The following is a 19,479-nucleotide window of genomic DNA, read 5'->3' on the forward strand; positions in this document are numbered from 1 at the left end:
CTTTGCCTCCTTTTCTCCCCCGTCCTTCCATCTATGGGGGTAATTCCAAGTTGATCGCAGCAGGAAATTTTTTAGCAGTTGGGCAAAACCATGTGCACTGCAGGGGGGGCAGATATAACATGTGCAGAGAAAGTTAGATTTGGGTGGGTTATTTTGTTTCTGTGCAGGGTAAATACTGGCTGCTTTACTTTTACACTGCAATTTAGATTGCAGATTGAACACACCCCACCCAAATCTAACTCTCTCTGCAGGAGCGGATCTTGGTGCGGGCAAGCAGTGCCTTTGCCCGGGGCGCTGCGGCCTGGGGGCGCGGCCGCAGTCACCCCGCAGGCACCGCCGCCTGCCCGCACTCCGCTCCCCGCTCCAAGGCTGCAGCAGACGCCGTGGGCTGTGTGGGCGTCCGCTGCAGCCGGCTCCAGGCACAGACACTAGAGGTCGTTATTGACCTCTAGTGTCTGTGCGGCGCTATGGGAGAGACGTCATTGACGTCTCTCCCATAGAGCATAGCGGGCGGCCAGACTGACGGAGCAGCAGCAGAAGAAGCAGGAGCGGGGCAGTGGTAAGTATTGTTTTTATTATTTTGTGTGTGTGTTTGTAAGCGGGGGACACAGCGACAGGGGGCAAATAAAGAGGGGGCACAACAACTGGGGGCAAATAAAGAGGAGGCACAAATACTGGGGGCAAATAAAGAGGGGGCACAACTACTGGGGGCAAATAAAGAGGAGGCACAAATAAAGAGGGGGCACAACTACTGGGAGCAAATAAAGAGGAGGCACAAATACTGGGAGCAAATAAAGAGGGGGCATATCTACTGGGGGAAAATAAAGAGGGGGCATATCTACAGGGGCAAATCAACTGGGGGGCACAGCTACTTTGAGCATAACTGGCCACGCCCCTCCCCTATGAAGATCCCCCCCCCCCCCCCCCCCCGCACACTAACTGTTTTGCCACAGGGGGAGGGGGGGGGGGGGCGCCAGTGGAAACTCTCGCACTGGGCGCCACAAGGGGTAGAACCGGCCCTGTCTCTCTGCACATGTTCTATCTGCCTCCCCTGCAGTGCACATGGTTTTGCCCAACTGCTAAAAAATTTCCTGCTGTGATCAACTTGGAATTACCCCCTATCTCTTTTTCTTTCTCTCCTTCGCCCCCTTTTCTATTTCCTTTATTCCTTTTCTTGAGTACAGCTCATTTGTTTTCTTTTTCAGATTCCCTGAGACACCTTATTTTGTCTTTGATATTACCCCCTTTCCACTGAGGACATCCCAATTTTTCAGGCAGTCCCCCACACCGGCGGAAGTGTGAAGTGGGCAGGATAAGGAGATATACAAGGAATTGCAGTGTCGTATGGTTTGGGTGGGGCAAAATGGCGGAAATTTGCATCATTTAGCCTCTCCCCGCGGACTAGTATGTGGAAGGGTTGCAACCGACGTTTTATACTACGAATAGATGCTGTACTTTTGCTCTGTTCCAAAAAAATTATTACTTTGTTTAAAAAGAAATTAATGCAAAAAAACACCAACAAATTCTGGTAGCTGTAATAAAACATCTGGGGGTCTCTGTTAATAATCAGGACTGTGATATTGATTATTGTCAGTCCACATCAATGTGGGGATAATATTTCTTACATGATTATCCCTGTTATGTATTACCAATTGCTACAGGGACAGCCACAAGAAAAAGGAAGAAATCATCCACTAATAGCGCAGCCACATAAACCACAGCTGCTGTACAAGGAGGGTGAGAATGTCCCAAGCCAAAGCAAGAGAAAGTGAATAGAACAGCGCTACTGGTTTATGTAGGGTAAATACAAATTGTAAAATATAGATAGTGCGGCTTGATATAAAGGTATTTATTATATTTTCTCTAACGTTCTAGTGGATGCTGGGGACTCCGTAAGGACCATGGGGAATAGACGGGCTCCGCAGGAGACTGGGCACTCTAAGAAAGATTTAGTACTACTGGTGTGCACTGGCTCCTCCCTCTATGCCCCTCCTCCAGACCTCAGTTAGAATCTGTGCCCGGCCAGAGCTGGGTGCTTTTAGTGGGCTCTCCTGAGCTTGCTAATAAGAAAGTATTTGTTAGGTTTTTTATTTTCAGAGAGCTTCTGCTGGCAACAGACTCACTGCAACGAGGGACTGAGGGGAGAGAAGCAAACCTACTAACTGCGGGCTAGGTTGCGCTTCTTAGGCTACTGGACACCATTAGCTCCAGAGGGTTCGAACACAGGATCTTAACCTTGGTCGTCCGTTCCCGGAGCTGCGCCGCCGTCCCCCTCGCAGAGCCAGAAGACAGAAGCCGGCAGAAGCAAGAAGACATCGAAATCGGCGGCAGAAGACTACTGTCTTCACATGAGGTAGCGCACAGCACTGCAGCTGTGCACCATTGCTCCCGCATTACACCCACACACTCCGGTCACTGTAGGGTGCAGGGCGCAGGGGGGGGCGCCCTGGGCAGCAATTAAGTACCTCCTGGCAAAAGCAGCATATATACAGTTGGACACCGTTATATGCATGAGCCCCCGCCATTAATTTTACACAAAATCGCGGAGAAGCCCGCCGCTGAGGGGGGGCCTTCTTCCTCAGCACTCACCAGCGCCATTTTCTCTCCACAGATCCGCTGAGAGGAAGCTCCTCAGGCTCTCCCCTGCACGATAGGGAGGGTGAAAAAGAGAGGGGGGGGGGCACATAAATTTGGCGTAAAAACAATATATACAGCAGCTACTGGGTTAACACTAAGTTACTGTGTGATTCCTGGGTCATATAGCGCTGGGGTGTGTGCTGGCATACTCTCTCTCTGTCTCTCCAAAGGGCCTTGTGGGGGAACTGTCTTCAAATAGAGCATCCCCTGTGTGTGTGTGGTGTGTCGGTATGTGTGTGTCGACATGTCTGAGGTAAAAGGCTCCCCTAAGGAGGAGTTAGAGCAAATATGTGTGTGAGAGGGTGTATCCGTCGACAACGCCGACACCTGTTTGGATATGTGTAAGAACTGAGGTGAATTTATTGCACAAAAGATTAGAGCAGCGGTTCCCAAACTGTGCGCCGCGGCTCCCTGGGGTGCCGCAGCGCTGTCACAGGGGTGCCGCAGCCTAGTAGCCACATCTTCATGTCTTTTTTTTTTTTTATTGTGTGTGTGAGCGGCCGGCGCCGGGAGGATGTGGAGTGCGGACTGGAGTGACCTGAGCGCAAGGGCAGTGTGAAGCTAGCCGGCGCCAGGGAAGGGGGTGGGGAACGGAGGGTAGAGTGTGTGCGGGAGGAGCAGCCGGGCTGAGTGAGGGGGGGGGGGGGGGGGTGCGGGTGGCCGGAGCAGCCAGGCAGTGAGTAGCTGGGATGAGGGGGGGGGGAGTGAGGGCAGCAGGAGCGGCCACCAGTGTGTGGTTAGCTGGGGGGAGTGCGGGTGGCCAGAGCAGCCACCAGTGTGTAGCTGGGGGGGGGGGGGGAGTGCGGCCGCCCGGAGCAGCCACCTGTGTGTAGCTGGGAGGGTGGGGGGGGAGCGCGGGCGGCCGGAGCAGCAAGGTGGTGAGTATCCTGGGGGGGAGAGTGCGGGCAGCAGGAGCGGCCACCAGTGTGTGGTTATCCGGGGGGACGGAGCAGGACAGGAGCGGACACGCAGTGAGTAGCTGGGGGGGGGGAAGAGTGCGGCCAGCGGTGCGGGGGAGAAAGAGTGCGGGATGTGTAAGAGCTGCTGGCGGCTGTGCCCAAAGTCAGCCAGCGGTTCGGGATGTCACTTGCCATGTAGTCACCTGGCGGAGGTGGGATGTTTTGCTTGTCTCAGGTGCAGGGGTGGGGGGGGTAGTAACCGGTGACTGGAGTCACCTGGCAGGGAAGGGATGGTGCTGTGCGGGATGTGTGGGGGTGGGGGAACCTGTGACTGGAATCAGTGGATGGTGCAGGTGTAAGCAGGCTGGAGTGGCCAAGGAGTGCGCTGGGCAAGGATCCTGACGGCTTATTGAAGTCCTGGCCGCCGTGACATAGGAGCTAGCTGAAAAAGTGAGTATTGAAATATTAATACATGATACTGTATGTGAGATGCCGCATAGGGAAGTTTATAGGAGAGGGGTGCCTGCTGTGACTTAAGGGCCCTACACACTAGGCGACCCACCGCCGAGCTGCCCGACGCCCGATACGGCCGTCAAACGACCTGACGGCGGAGATGGGGGACGGGAGGAGTGAAGTTTCTTCACTCCCCCCGTCACCCGGTTCCATAGCCCTGCATGCTAATATGGACGAGATTGTCCATATTGGCCTGCAGGTATGAACAAGCCAGCACCAACGATGAACGAGCGCGGGGTCGCGCATCGTTCATTGGTGGTGCCTCCACACTGAAAGATATGAACGAGTTCTCATTTATTAATGAACGAGAACATTCATATCGTTCAGTAAAATCTTTAAGTGTGTATGTAGGGCCCTTTATATGAGGACAAGCTGGTAAGCAGGTGGGGGGCTGGTCTTGGTGCATGGATGCACAGGAACCTTTTTAGATTGATTTATTTGACTGCAAAAAGAACCTGTTATTTTATATAAAGCCTGTGGTTTTTTTTGTTTTGTTTTTTATGGATGTAGGTGACCAGTATTGCACTGCAAAAAAACATGTGGGGTCATTCCGACCTGATCGCACACTGCGGATTTTCGCAGCGATCAAGTAAGAATGGGGCAGATCTACGGTTCCACCGCAATGCGCAGGTGCGTCGTACGAGTACACAGCGGGTCATTGCACAGCGAAGGATTCTACGACGAATCTGTTCGCACGGAGATTGACAGGAAGAAGGCGTTTATGGGTGTCAACTGACCATTTTCCAGGAGTGATTGGGCAAACGCAGGCGTGTCCAGGCAAACGCAGGGCAGGTGTCTGACGTCAATTCCGGGACTGAATTAAATCATCTAAATACTGATAGCATTGTTTTGACCCAACTACTTTAAAAAAGGGACACTTCAGTAATTATTTTGGCGAAAGGGTGCCTTGAAAAAGTCAGGGTGACCCAAAGGGTGCCTTGGACTAAAAAAGTTTGGGAACCACTGGATTAGAGAACAGACAGGAAATCTACCCTTGTCTGTCCCTATGTCACAGAGATCTTCAGAGTCTCACAATGCTCACTATCCAAAATAATAAACACTGATATCGACACGGAGTTTGACTCCAGTGTCGACTACGATAATGCAAAGTTACAGCCAAGATGGCTGAAAGATATTCAATATATGATTATTGTAATAAAAGAGGATTTGCATATCACTGATGACTCATTTGTCCCTGACACAAGGGTACACATGTTAAGGGGAAGAAAGCTGAGGTAAATTTCCCTCCTCTCATGAGGAAAAAGAGCGGGAATCTCCAGACAAGAAACTGCAGCTTCCCACAAAAAATTCTCAAGCAGTATCCTTTCCCCACTAGGGCCAGGATGTGATGGGAATCTTCCCCTAGGGTGTCCCGTTTGCACAGAAGGTAGCACTAGCTATTCTCAGGGATCCTGCAGATAGCGTGCACATTCTAGTATACTACTCAGACCGACGATTGTGTCGGCATGGGTTTATAGCGCTGTGGCAGCGTGGACAGGTACCTTATCAGCAGAGATTGAGACCCTAGTATGCATATATATATATATATATATATATATATATATATAGAGAGAGAGATAGAGAGAGATATATATATATATATATATATATATATATATATATATATATATTAAAGATGCTGTCTTAAGTGATAGGTATATATATATATATATATATATATATATATATATATATAAAACATGCCCAAAGAGACATGAGTATACTGGGTCCTAGAGTTAAAGCTATGTCGATTTCTGCTTGACGTGTCCTGTAGACTATGCAATGGACAGATGATGCCAACTTAAGAGGCATGTGGAAGGCTGAGGATTGTGTGGAGAAGGGTTCTCGGACCTGGTCTCCACAGCTATAGCTGGTAATTCTGATATTTTGCCTTATATTCCTGCACAGCCTAGGAAAGCACGACATTATCAAATGCAGCCTTTCGAATAAAGAAACAAGAAAGTCTGAGGTGCGTCCTTTCTTGCCAGAGGCGGGGGCAGAGGAAAGAAGCTGCACAACACAGCTAGTTCCCAGGAACAGAAGTCCTCCCCGGCCTCTACAAAAATCCACCGCATGTCGCTGGGGCTCCACAGGCGGAGCAAGGCCCGGTGGGGGCACGCCTTCGTAAGTTCAGCCACAAGTGGGTTCACTCCCTGGTAGATCCCTGGGCAATAGATATTGTGTCTCAGGGATACAAGCTGGACTTTGAGAAGATGCCCCCTCACCGACGGCCCTGCTGGCTTCCCCCCACGAGAGGGAAACAGTGTTAACTGCAATTCATAAATTGTATCTTCAACAGGTGGTGGTCAAGGTTCCCTTCTTTCAACAAGGAGGGGGTTATTATTCGACCATGTTGTAGTCCCGAAACCAGACGGTTCGGTCGGACCCATATTGAATTTAAAATCCCTGAACATATACCTGAAAGGGTTCAAGTTCAAGATGGAATCGCTAAGAGCGGTTATTGCAAGCCTGAAAGGGGGAGATTTTATGGTGACTCGGGACATAAAGGATGCATACCTTCATGTCCCCATTTATCCACCTCATCGGGCGTACCTCAGAATTGCGGTACGGGATGGTCATTACCAATTTCAGACGTTGCCGTTTGGTCTCTCCACGGCCTTGAGAATATTCACCAAGGTAATGGCGGAAATGATGGTGCTCCTGCGGAAGCAAGGTGTCACTATTACCACGTACTTGGACGATCTCCTCATAAAAGCGAGATCAAGAGAGCAGTTGCTGAACAGCGTATCACTTTCTCTGGAAGTGAAACGGCAACACGGCTGGATTCTATATATTCCAAAGTCGCAGTTGGTTCTTACAGCTCATCTGCCTCTCCTAGGCATGATCCTAGACACAGACCAGAAAAAGGTTTATCTCCCGATAGAGAGAGCTCAGGAGCTCGTGACACTGGTCAGGAATCTATTAAAACTAAAACAGGTGTCAGTGCATCACTGCACTCGAGTCCTGGGAAGGAGGGTGGCATCATACGAGGCCATTCCCTTCGGCAGGTTCCATACGAGGACCTTCCAATGGGACTTACTGGACAAGTGGTCCGGATCACATCTTCGGATGCATCGGTTAATCACCCTATCCCCCAGAGCAAGGGTGTCTCTCCTGTGGTGACTGCAGAGTGCTCACCTTCTCGAAGGTCGCAGATTCGGCATTCAGGACTGGGTCCTGGTGACCACGGATGCAAGAAATTTCCAAGGGCTGTGGTTAAGGCAGGAGACTTGCCTTCACATCAATATCCTGGAACTAAGGGCCATATACAATGCCCTAAGTCAAGTGGAGACCCTGCTTCGCGACCAACCGGTTCTGATCCAGTCAGACAATATCACCGCAGTGGCTCATGTAAACCGCCAAGGCGGCACAAGGAGCAGGGTGGCGATGGTAGAAGCCACCAGAATTCTTCGCTGGGCGGAGAATCACGTAAACACACTGTCAGCAGTGTTCATTCCGGGAGTGGACAACTGGGAAGCAGACTTCCTCAGCAGGCACGACTTCCACCCGGGAGAGGGGGGACTTCACCAAGAAGTCTTCACGCAGATTGCAAATCGACAGGAACTGCCACAGGTGGACATGATGGCGTCCCACCTCAACAAAAAGCTAAAAGGTATTGCGCCATGTCAAGGGACCCTCAGGCGATAGCTGTGGATGCACTAGTAACACCGTGGGTGTTCCAGTCGGTCTATGTGTTTCCTCCTCTTCCTCTCATACCAAAGGTGCTGAGAATTGTAAGAAAAAGAGGAGTGAGAACAATACTCATTGTTCCGGATTGGCCAAGAAGGACTTGGTACCCGGAACTGCAAGAAATGCTCACAGAGGACCCATGGCCTCTGCCTCTCAGACAGGACCTGTTGTAACAAGGGCCCTGTCTGTTCCAAGACTTACCGCGGCTGCGTTTGACGGCATGGCGGTTGAACGCCGGATCCTAGCGGAAAAAGGCATTCCGGATGAAGTTATTCCTACGCTAATAAAGGCTCGGAAGGACGTGACAGCAAAGCATTATCACCGTATATGGCGAAAATATGTTGCTTGGTGTGAGGCCAGGAAGGCCCCTACAGAAGAATTCCAGCTGGGTCGATTCCTGCACTTCCTACAGTCAGGAGTGACTATGGGCCTAAAATTAGGGTCCAGATTTCGGCCCTATCCATTTTCTTTCAAAAAGAACTGGCTTCACTGCCTGAGGTTCAGACGTTTGTTAAGGGAGTGCTGCATATTCAGCCCCCTTTTGTGCCACCAGTGGCACCTTGGGATCTTAACGTGGTGTTGGGTTTCCTGAAATCCCACTGGTTTGAGCCACTTAAGACTGTGGAGCTAAAGTATCTCACGTGGAAAGTGGTCATGCTGTTGGCCTTAGCTTCGGCTAGGCGTGTGTCAGAATTGGCGGCTTTGTCATGTAAAAGCCCCTATCTGGTTTTCCATATGGACAGGGCAGAATTGCGGACTCGTCCGCAATTTCTGCCAAAGGTGGTGTCATCTTTTCATTTGAACCAACCTATTGTGGTGCCTGCGGCTACTTGTGACTTGGAGGATTCCAAGTTGCTGGACGTAGTCCGGGCTTTGAAGATTTATGTAACCAGAACGGCTGGAGTCAGGAAGACTGACTCGCTGCTTATCCTGTATGCATCCAACAAGCTGGGTGCTCCTGCTTCAAAGCAAACTATTGCTCGCTGGATCTGTAACACGATTCAGCAGGCTCATTCTGCGGCTGGATTGCCGCATCCAAAATCAGTGAAAGCCCATTCCACAAGGAAGGTGGGCTCTCCTTGGGTGGCTGCCCGAGGGGTCTCGGCATTACAGCTTTGCCGAGCTGCTACTTGGTCGGGTTCAAACACATTTGCAAAATTCTACAAGTTTGATACCCTGGCTGAGGAGGACCTTGTGTTTGCCCATTCGGTGCTGCAGAGTCATCCGCACTCTCCCGCCCGTTTGGGAGCTTTGGTATAATCCCCATGGTCCTTACGGAGTCCCTAGCATCCACTAGGACGTTAGAGAAAATAAGATTTTACTCACCGGTAAATCTATTTCTCGTAGTCCGTAGTGGATGCTGGGCGCCCGTCCCAAGTGCGGACTTTCTGCAATACGTGTATATAGTTATTGCTTAATAAAGGGTTATGTTATGTTGGCATCCATTGGTTGATGCTCTGTTGTTTGTTCATACTGTTAACTGGGTAAGTTTATCACAAGTTATACGGTGTGATTGGTGTGGCTGGTATGAGTCTTACCCTGGATTCCAAAATCCTTTCCTTGTAATGTCAGCTCTTCCGGGCACAGTTTCCTTAACTGAGGTCTGGAGGAGGGGCATAGAGGGAGGAGCCAGTGCACCCCAGTAGTACTAAATCTTTCTTAGAGTGCCCAGTCTCCTGCGGAGCCCATCTATTCCCCATGGCCCTTATGGAGTCCCCAGCATCCACTACGGACTACGAGAAATAGATTTACCGGTGAGTAAAATCTTATTTAAACAAAAAAAAACATTAAATGTATATAATAGGAGTATAAAACTATAAAAATCAGGAATAAGTGCAGTGTCCGTTTCCGAGCGCCTTCAATGGAGGTCAGAGTCTGCAGGAGAGGGACTGTAAGATCCCTTTCCTCTGGAAATACCTCTATAGGCATAGAGCAGCTACCTCAGACGGCGGTATCCATTCCAAAACAAGTTTCATAAAGCTGCAGTCGGGTACATAGGGATCAGACTGGTGTACCCATCGACAAAAATGGGGACTGCGGTCTACAGCGCTAATTAGCCTTTTGCTGATGAAATCGTCTGCATTTGGCTACTGATATGTAGCCCAGGACACCGAGAGGTCAACCCTAGTAGTTACCATTACAAGCAATGCATGGTCACTCCAGCTACGACACTGCTACTTGCCACCCTCACGGTCCAGCCTCGCCCTGTACATACATACACCGTCATAAGTAAAACTGTGTTTGGGAATGCAACAAAAGCTGAGCATGCTACATAAAATAATATTATGTCAGTTTGATGACAGATGCTGTAATTAGTATCTGTCAGCTGTTACAACTAATTTATCAGGACCCTTTTTTTTTTTACCAGCGATACCAAATACAGCCACAAGGTGGCACTGTTCGACAATTGATGAAATTGCAAGAAGACGTACAACATTACCGTCCCTGATCACCAGGTGACGCAAATAACCCTGGTTCCATATAACAGGACAAAGAGAGACAGAATTGGAACGCACAACCAGGAAGTCAGGTGGAACGCACAACCAGGAAGTGTGGTGGAACGCACAACCAGGAAGTGAAACTTTAGCAAGCCGGAAATAGATTTTTTTTTCTTTAATATAATTGGACGTCCTCTTTTCATGTTACATATGGCTCATAGACACGAAGCTGCTTCATCTCTGACTTATTCTCATCCACAGCAGGTAAATGTGTCATCTATATTATTTACATTTATTCCCATGGTAGTAAGAGCCTATACTCATCACACAGATTGTTGTAAGATATATTCCAATCACTGTATGTTATTAGCAATGTTTACTAATCTAATACCCACATCAATCACCTATAATAAAACTGAGGGCTGGTCATATACATATCAGTCACATATAATACACGTTGGGACTGGGTATATCCCTGTCAGTCACATATAATACACGTTGGGGCTGGGTATATGCCCGTCAGTCACATATAATACACATTGGGGCTGGGTATATCCCTGTCAGTCACATATTGTATGTATTATACACATTGGGGCTGGGTATATCCCTGTCACTCACATATAATATGCATTACACACATTGGGGCTGGGTATATCCCTGTCAGTCACATATTATACACATTGGGGCTGGGTATATTCCTGTCAGTCACATATAATACGCATTATACACATTGGGGCTGAGTATATCCCTGTCAGTCACATATAATACACATTATACACATTGGGGCTGGGTATATCCCTGTCAGTCACATATAATACGCATTATACACATTGGGGCTGGGTATATCCCTGTCACTCACATATAATACACATTATACACATTGGGGCTGTGTATATCCCTGTCAGTCACATATAATACGCATTATACACATTGGGGCTGAGTTTATCCCTGTCAGTCACATATAATACACATTATACACATTGGGGCTGAGTTTATCCCTGTCAGTCACATATAATACACATTATACACATTGGGGCTGAGTTTATCCCTGTCACTCACATATAATACACATTATACACATTGGGGCTGAGTTTATCCCTGTCAGTCACATATAATACACATTATACACATTGGGGCTGAGTTTATCCCTGTCACTCACATATAATACGCATTATACACATTGGGGCTGAGTATATCCCTGTCAGTCACATATTATACACATTGGGGCTGGGTATATCCCTGTCAGTCACATATTATACACATTGGGGCTGAGTTTATCCCTGTCAGTCACATATAATACACATTATATACATTGGGGCTGAGTTTATCCCAGTCAGTCACATATAATACACATTATACACATTGGGGCTGAGTTTATCCCTGTCACTCACATATAATACGCATTATACACATTGGGGCTGAGTATATCCCTGTCAGTCACATATAATACACATTATACACATTGGGGCTGAGTTTATCCCTGTCAGTCACAGGCAGTATAATACATATTATACATGTTAGATGTGGACTGTTACAAGCATGGGTGCTATTTTTCACAATGCATGTGATATAGGCTCCTTTGATCACAGGTTTTTGCATCATTTGGAGGACCGTGCTTAATATACATAAAATGACATTTCGTAGTAGTTCCTGGCTTTAGCCGCACTCCCATGGCTTTCCTCATAATTATTGTCATGTTTTGTTTCTTTTTAACAGTGCTCTTCACAGTGGCGGGGAAGGATCTCCGTAGTCCTTGCTGCGTGTGTGATGTCCTCATAGAACAAGGGTAACGCCTGTTTGTTTGTCTGATTGCGATAGACTCTGAAACCACTGAACCGATTGTGATGCGGTTTTCACCATTGTGTAGGTAACTTTCCAAGGCAGGTTTTAGGGCAGGCTAAGTATTATCACAAGCGGTTGTCAGGGGGCTCCACAGTGAGGGGTCCCCTGTACTGCATTTTATTGAGCTTTCACAATGACTTGGAGAAACTCTTTACTGGGTTGTGCCAGTGCTGCGGGTATATAATATTACACTGATTAAAACTGATACTAATTATTTGCCGATAATGCCAAGTTAGGTTTGTTCTTATTTAAGGTAGAAGGCCATATTGGACAATCAGACCACATGCTACACTGAGACCCTCTCTATGCGCTGAGGATGGACAAGGACCGGGGTCACATGACTGAGCGGATAATAAGCCTCACCTTGGAGATCATCTGCCTGCTGACCGGGGAGGTGAGGGCCTTACATGTGTTCGGAGTGGTTCCCGGTGGTGTTTATAGCTAGTAAAAGATTTTGCAGCAGTAAGTGACATAGAAATGAAACAGCAATTTTTGTTTCTGATGATTGGACAGCTGCATTTGCCCGGTCAATGAGTGTCGCCAGGTAAAAGTTAGTATTAAGGACCCCAGTGGAGCGAAGATCTGCTGAGCTGCAGTGGACTTGGATGTGGAACTACTGTGGTTCTGCTAGTTGGCAGGAGGAAGTTGTTATGGTTCTGTCATGGTCTTAAATATCTGTCCTGTTAATGGCCTCTGAGTTTATTGTGCCCTCCATACGGCATCATACTATAGAATGAGGAAGGAGGTCACTTTCAATGCTCCTGTATGGCAGACTTGTAAGTCACCACATGACGCTAGTGTTTTAGGGTAGCGAGCACGTTTGAGCAAAAGGGTTGAGAACCGGGCAGGGTGAAGGATTCAAGTTGAGCCGCCGTTGGTGGTATTTAAACGCCGTGGCAACAGCAATTTGCCCCCTTCGCCCACAATCGTATCCCCCTCAATGTCTTAACTTATAGTAACAACAAGAATCTCCTTTCTCTCTGGAAAGTTAGTGGAACACTTGGGATGTCCCAAAGCTGTCCCATAAGGGTGGGAACACCCCTGGGAGGTGCTCAGCACCTTACACCCAAAACTGGCATTTGTGGACGCAAAGGTCTCAGAAGTACGGTACTTTGTGTATGCGTGCACGTCTGACCACAGCTGCCCAGATCTAGTAGAATTGGCCGTAACGTGTGGCGGGCGTCCTGGGAGTTCGGCCAGGTGAACAAGCTGCTGGCTGTTGAATTTCCTCAATGATCTCAGGTTCCATGGGGATACTGAACTCTCCTTAGTCCTGTAGGTCTCTTGTTCTTTTCCGTGTTCTGCCCTAGCTTGCTGGTATTTGGACATGTTTCTCTCTTCTTTTTATACCCCACATGTGTCCTACCTGACCTGATCTTTGTTGCCTTTATTTATCCATGCACAGGATTGTACAGTAATTACTAAATCTGGTGAGCTTGTGAAGACTAGTAGCCGCCCCCATGTAGCAGAAAGAGGACTGGGCAGGACCCAGAGCCCCATCACGGTGCCTCCACCTCACTCTCTGAAACATGAGAGGCACAATGACCAGAAAATCCTGGAACACACGAACAAGATCATCCAGCTGCTGACTGGAGAGGTGACTGCTGGGAATGGGACATTATACAGTAACACCAGGGGATGTGTCTGGGTGATGACTGGAGAGGTGACTGCTGGGAATGGGACATTATACAGTAACACCAGGGGATGTGTCTGGGTGATGACTGGAGAGGTGACTGCTGGGAATGGGGCATTATACAGTAACACCAGGGGATGTGTCTGGGTGATGACTGGAGAGGTGACTGCTGGGAATGGGACATTATACAGTAACACCAGGGGACATGTCTGGGTGATGACTGGAGAGGTGACTGCTGGGAATGGGGCATTATACAGTAACACCAGGGGATGTGTCTGGGTGATGACTGGAGAGGTGACTGCTGGGAATGGGACATTATACAGTAACACCAGGGGATGTGTCTGGGTGATGACTGGAGAGGTGACTGCTGGGAATGGGACATTATACAGTAACACCAGGGAATGTGTCTGGGTGATGACTGGAGAGGTGACTGCTGGGAATGGGACATTATACAGTAACACCAGGGGAGGTGTCTGGATGATGACTGGAGAGGTGACTGCTGGGAATGGGACATTATACAGTAACACCAGGGGACGTGTCTGGGTGATGACTGGAGAGGTGACTGCTGGGAATGGGGCATTATACACTAACACCAGGGGATGTGTCTGGGTGATGACTGGAGAGGTGACTGCTGGGAATGGGACATTATACAGTAACACCAGGGGATGTGTCTGGGTGATGACTGGAGAGGTGACTGCTGGGAATGGGGCATTATACAGTAACACCAGGGGATGTGTCTGGGTGATGACTGGAGAGGTGACTGCTGGGAATGGGACATTATACAGTAACACCAGGGGATGTGTCTGGGTGATGACTGGAGAGGTGACTGCTGGGAATGGGACATTATACAGTAACACCAGGGGATGTGTCTGGGTGATGACTGGAGAGGTGACTGCTGGGAATGGGGCATTATACAGTAACACAGGGGGATGTGTCTGGGTGATGACTGGAGAGGTGACTGCTGGGAATGGGGCAATATACAGTAACACCAGGGGATGTGTCTGGGTGATGACTGTGTCATTGTGTGTGTCAGGTTCCTATAAGGTGTGAGGATGTCACTGTCTATTTCTCCATGGAGGAGTGGGAGTATATAGAGGAACACAGGGGTCTGTACAAGGACGTGATGATGGAGAATCACCTGCCCCTTACACCACTGGGTAATTATATCGATCACGTTATCACTATGTGTAAACATAACCATTACATATCAAGCAGAGGACAAACGACACACATGAATAATTTGTGATACATATTTGGCTAGTAGTGTGAATGAGTATGAATTGTTTGCTGAGAGCGTTATATGTAAGCGTGTTGTGATGACGGGGTACGGGTATCCGTTTATATAAATCTCGATTGATAGCACTGAGGTTGTCTTGTTTTTTCCTCTATTACAGACATCTGCACAGCTAGGAAATGTGACGTGTGTTGAATGTGGTGGAGCCAAATTAGGTAACCTGCAGCTATCTCCGGCTGCCCTGGTGCTACAATCCCCAACATGCCTTGTCACGGCATACTGGGCCTTTTAGTTCCACAAAAGCAGCTTGTGTAGCCTGTGGCCGCATGTGAGAGGTGGTGTGGCCAGGGTGTATAAACATCTTTTCTTCTGTCTGTGCTCCATTGTAAAAACTTTCCACATCACTTACTAAGTAGCTCAGCGTTAGGAAGACTAAAGGGACCGGGAACAGATAGGGTTAGCAGTGGGGTTGGGAAATGCGACACAGTTCTTTCCTGCGCAGCTACAGTGTCCCCCAATAAAGTTTTGTTTGAGAAAGCTCTGCTCTTTTTCGTCGCTGATGCAGAATGTACAACCTATCCGCAGCAGGCACTGGTGTATTCTTCACAGTATTTGCTTGACCTGGCAGTGCCAGTTTGCAAACGAGGGGGTGGGGGGATTAGATAGCACCCCCTCCCATCGCAGCTGTTACCATATATTGCCGTTGTAGATGCGTCCTCATCCACCTATCTTCAAATCACGCCAAATATCCCCGCTTAGCGCACCACAGACTTTGCGACTTAGCCACACCAAAACTCTGCTCCTAAGTACGTGGTGGCACTATTACTAGAAGTACTGTACCTAGTACACTGTAAGCGAACTAACACGCAAAACTGAGGAAAAAGTACACCATGTGGAATTCTGTACATGTTGGTCACTCCATGCATCTTGCGCCATATGGGGCAACAAGGTTAGCAGTATGAGGACACATCTGTAACTATGCATTTCCTCACATCCTAGTGGGAAGACTGGTGTCAGGGAAGGTCTGTGGGTATCCAGTGGATGGATCTACATTAAAAAGTTCTACAGTCAATAGGTCCAAATCCAAATAATCGGCATGCATTAGTTCTACGGGTACAAAAGGTGGACGTGGTGAAAAGGTTGAGATGTTAAAGGTAGACCGTACAAAAGGTTGTGCGACAGAAGCACTTAGATGGAGTACAGTCCAATTCACTGTATTCTCCACCTCGGGCAGGTCAGGGACAGACTAGATGGGCCAAGTGGTTCTTATCTGCTGTCACATTTTATGTTCTATGTTACACAATTCATGCAGGTTTTACAGGCAGTTTTAAAACAGATTCCAAGTTCTAATAATCACAAAATAGTACAGATTTCAAAGGCTCCTAACGTAACCCCAGTCCCCCAACCTATCACCTGGCCACTTGCTGGCATCAGGAGCTATGACCTACTGAACAAACATATTTTTTAAACGTAGCAGACAAGTTGTAGTAATTAGCCCAGCTGTGGCTTACAACAGACTCAGCTAAAACCCGGACCGGATTCCATCAGCTCTATTGCTGCTGTTCCAATACTGCAAAAGCCTGCTGTTCCATATTACTCTTATGTGGAATCATACTGTCCCTGCCACAGTTGACGGGTTCAAAAAGTCGACATAATAATGGTCGACTTACGGTTTTTAAAAAAGATTTTCGCCTTTTTCTGCCTTCACCATCCACATGGACTACAATTGGAATAGTAAACTTGCCCGAAGTGTGGAGAGTGAAGCGGTACACTTGTGTCGACCTTTTTTGTGTTGACTGTCCTTGTCGACCTTTTCTCCCTGTTGACCTTTTTCATGTCGACCATTTGGGATCAACCGAAATATTGGACAGAGTGAGGCGCCAGGGAACCTAGCTGGGAAAGCAGGCGGCTGAGTTGGTAGCGGGGGATGGGGGGGGGGGGGGGGCGTGAGAGGAGATCTGGAGTTGGGATTGCTGATTGCTACAGCACTGAGAACAGTGGAGCCTTTACGAAATGGGTTTCGGAGGCTGATTGTTCACCAGTGGATAGAGATGATGGGAATAGGGAGGAGCGGGTTTGTGGCACACACATTTTGCGGTCAGTGCACAGGTTGTGTGAAGGTGTGTTCAGAGGAGGAGGGCACGTAATATAATTGGGGTCTGGGGTCACTTACTAGGATAAAATGTCTAAATATTGGGTTCATTAAAAGATAAATGCATTAAACTTGTCATAGATTTTTTCTTTCTTTTTTTTTTAACAGGTTTGTCGGAAACCACAAGGATCAAAGAAGATTCAGTCTCGCCCGGGGAAGTGGACCTCCCAGAGATGGATGGTGATGCACCCACAGGCCATGTAGAGTTTTCTCCTGCTCATAGTGACGATGGATCCGTCTCGTGCGAAGAAATCAGTCTCCCAGGCACCGACACTTATACACAGACAGAACACACACCATACACATCTGCTTATGTCAAGGAGGAATCCGTTTCCGGTGAAGAAGGAGACTTCACGGACACCGACATTTACTCACCCCCAGATCCTGCACGGTTTCTGGCTCACATTAAGGAGGAATCGATCTCCAGTGAAGAAGGAGACCTCACAGACACCGACCTTTATACACCCACCGAGCAAGCAGAGTATCCCTCTCTCCACCACGCAGCCGACACCGCAGACAGGACGAGCGACTGCTCGGAGAGTCAGAACTATGTCATCAACAGCATAGAACACCACAAAGACGATGATGACGGTCAGGAAGAGCCACACTCCATCATATGCTCGGAGTGCGGAGAGTGCTTCTCATCCGACTCCATGCTTGTCCTGCACCAGGGGATCCACACCGGGAAGAAAATCTACTCCTGCCCAGACTGCGGCATGTGCTTCAGCAATAGCACCTACCTCAGCGTTCACCTGAAGACCCACACCGGGACCAAGCAGTTCGCCTGCATGGAGTGCGGGAAGCGCTTCGCCAACGACGCCGACTGCCTCAAGCACCAGAACGCCCACACAGTCAGGAAGCCGTACATTTGCAACGTGTGCGGCAAGTATTTTTCCAACAACTCCAACCGCGTCCGGCACCAGAAAATCCACACGGATGAGAAGCCGTTCTCCTGCTCCGAGTGCGGGAAGAGCTTCAGGCGGAAAACGCACCTCACTATACACAGCCGGATCCACACGGGAGAAAAGCCCTTTAACTGCCCCGAGTGCGGGAAATGTTTTAGCTGTAGCGCACACCTCACCGCGCATCGCCGGATTCACCGGAGGGAAGCCATTTTCTTGCTCTGAGACGTGGGGTCTGGATCAGTTCTAGCGCACATCTTGCCGCCTAGGAGAGAAACCAACTCCTGGAGGCAGGGCCCGTACGCCCACAGTTCCTGTACGCCCGTATTTGTGAGTGTGGCGGCTACACGTCAGAAAGCTCACAGCTGAGAGATGTTGTTTGCGTGTTCTGTTTGTGTGAGTTTTACAAGTCATCGCTCATAGCAAACTACATAACTGGGACAATGCGATACGATTCTTTAACTGTACGGGAGCAAGTTTAGTTCAGACGAACGGTGTAACGAGCCAGCTGAGGGCCTGAGTGGACAGAGCTGCCACGGCACTGTTTCCCCATGCCATCGTAGGCAACAGTTTTTGACCTAAACTCGCTAGCTGTACATGTGGGTATGCTCTTAAGTAGACAGGACACAACTCCATGAAGAACCCAGGCCTCACAGAGCATGTCTCGCCGGTTTATATGAATGAAGATAAGGCTGATTGAAAATTTGCCCACTTTTCTGACTTTAGTCATTGCGTGTGATCCAGCAACTCCTATTCATTCATTGAACATGGAAGCGTGTGACTGGACAAACCCGTCTCTGTATGAAGCCGCGGAGTGACCGGTTTCATCCGCAGTGGAAGGGGGATGGGCGTATATTTGTTGTGTGTTCAGTGGCGCAGTATCATGTGTATATATTTAATGTTGTGCAGGGCTGGAGAATGACCAAGATGGCCACTTCTTAGACAATGACATCACTCGGAAGCCTCCGTGAGGACCTGCTAAAGAGTAGTTGGCTAACATAATTCGCAGTACATCTTCTTTCTGCTTTAAGTAATGGCTTCATCTCTGTTTCAGCTCCTCCTAAGTTATCGGCAAAAGGGCCGCATTCCCATTGAGCCAGTCACATACAACCGATACACCCACATACTTAATTGCGTGGAGACATTTTTGCAGGGGAGAGACTGAAATGAATGATGGAGTAATAGATTCTGTAGGTGATACGGCCGCGGGAGGCACCATTGTAGTCATTTCTTTGTGCTGCTGCTTTTTATTAAATGTATTTTCGTCCCTTTTTCAATTTATCTTTGTTATGGCTTTTATATGGTCGTCGTCTTGTATCACAGCTATTTTCTCATTCGTCCTAGAGGATGCTCGGGACACCAAAAGAACCATGGGGGGTACAGACGGGATCCGTAGGAGATATGGGCACTTTAAGACTTTAAAAAAAGGGGTGTGCACTGGCTCCTCCCTCTATACCCCTCCTCCAGACTCCAGTTTTAGAATTGTGCCCAGTGAGACTGGACGCACTACAGGGAGCTCTACTGAGTTTCTCTGAAAAT

At 48.5% G+C, this 19,479-nt stretch overlaps 1 protein-coding gene across 2 annotated transcripts; it reads left to right on the plus strand.

The window, feature by feature from the left end:
• The first annotated feature begins 10,203 nt into the window (after positions 1 to 10,203).
• Positions 10,204 to 19,217, plus strand: LOC134983984 (oocyte zinc finger protein XlCOF7.1-like). 2 transcript variants are annotated; one of them, XM_063949641.1, is made up of 6 exons: positions 10,204 to 10,441; positions 11,894 to 11,963; positions 12,273 to 12,413; positions 13,425 to 13,616; positions 15,047 to 15,101; positions 17,147 to 19,217. In XM_063949641.1, the coding sequence occupies exons 3-6, from the start codon at positions 12,336 to 12,338 to the stop codon at positions 18,163 to 18,165; spliced, it is 1,344 nt and encodes a 447-aa protein (XP_063805711.1). In that variant the 5' UTR covers positions 10,204 to 10,441; positions 11,894 to 11,963; positions 12,273 to 12,335; the 3' UTR covers positions 18,166 to 19,217. The 2 variants fall into 2 exon arrangements, with proteins under 2 accessions (XP_063805711.1, XP_063805712.1); XM_063949642.1 differs by having other exon boundaries at positions 12,277 to 12,413.
• The last annotated feature ends 262 nt before the right edge of the window (positions 19,218 to 19,479 follow it).

Source organism: Pseudophryne corroboree, assembly GCF_028390025.1.
Source record: "Pseudophryne corroboree isolate aPseCor3 chromosome 3 unlocalized genomic scaffold, aPseCor3.hap2 SUPER_3_unloc_3, whole genome shotgun sequence".
Lineage (NCBI taxonomy): Eukaryota > Metazoa > Chordata > Amphibia > Anura > Myobatrachidae > Pseudophryne > Pseudophryne corroboree.

What these genes read in the sequence shown, in the direction of transcription:
- LOC134983984 (XM_063949641.1), top strand. Translation starts at nt 12,336, where the DNA reads ATGGACAAGGACCGGGGTCACATGACTGAGCGGATAATAAGCCTCACC. An exon ending in TCCAGCTGCTGACTGGAGAG is followed by an intron (nt 13,617 to 15,046) that starts GTGACTGCTGGG and finishes CCTCTATTACAG; the next exon opens with ACATCTGCACAGCTAGGAAA. An exon ending in ATGTGGTGGAGCCAAATTAG is followed by an intron (nt 15,102 to 17,146) that starts GTAACCTGCAGC and finishes TTTTTTTAACAG; the next exon opens with GTTTGTCGGAAACCACAAGG.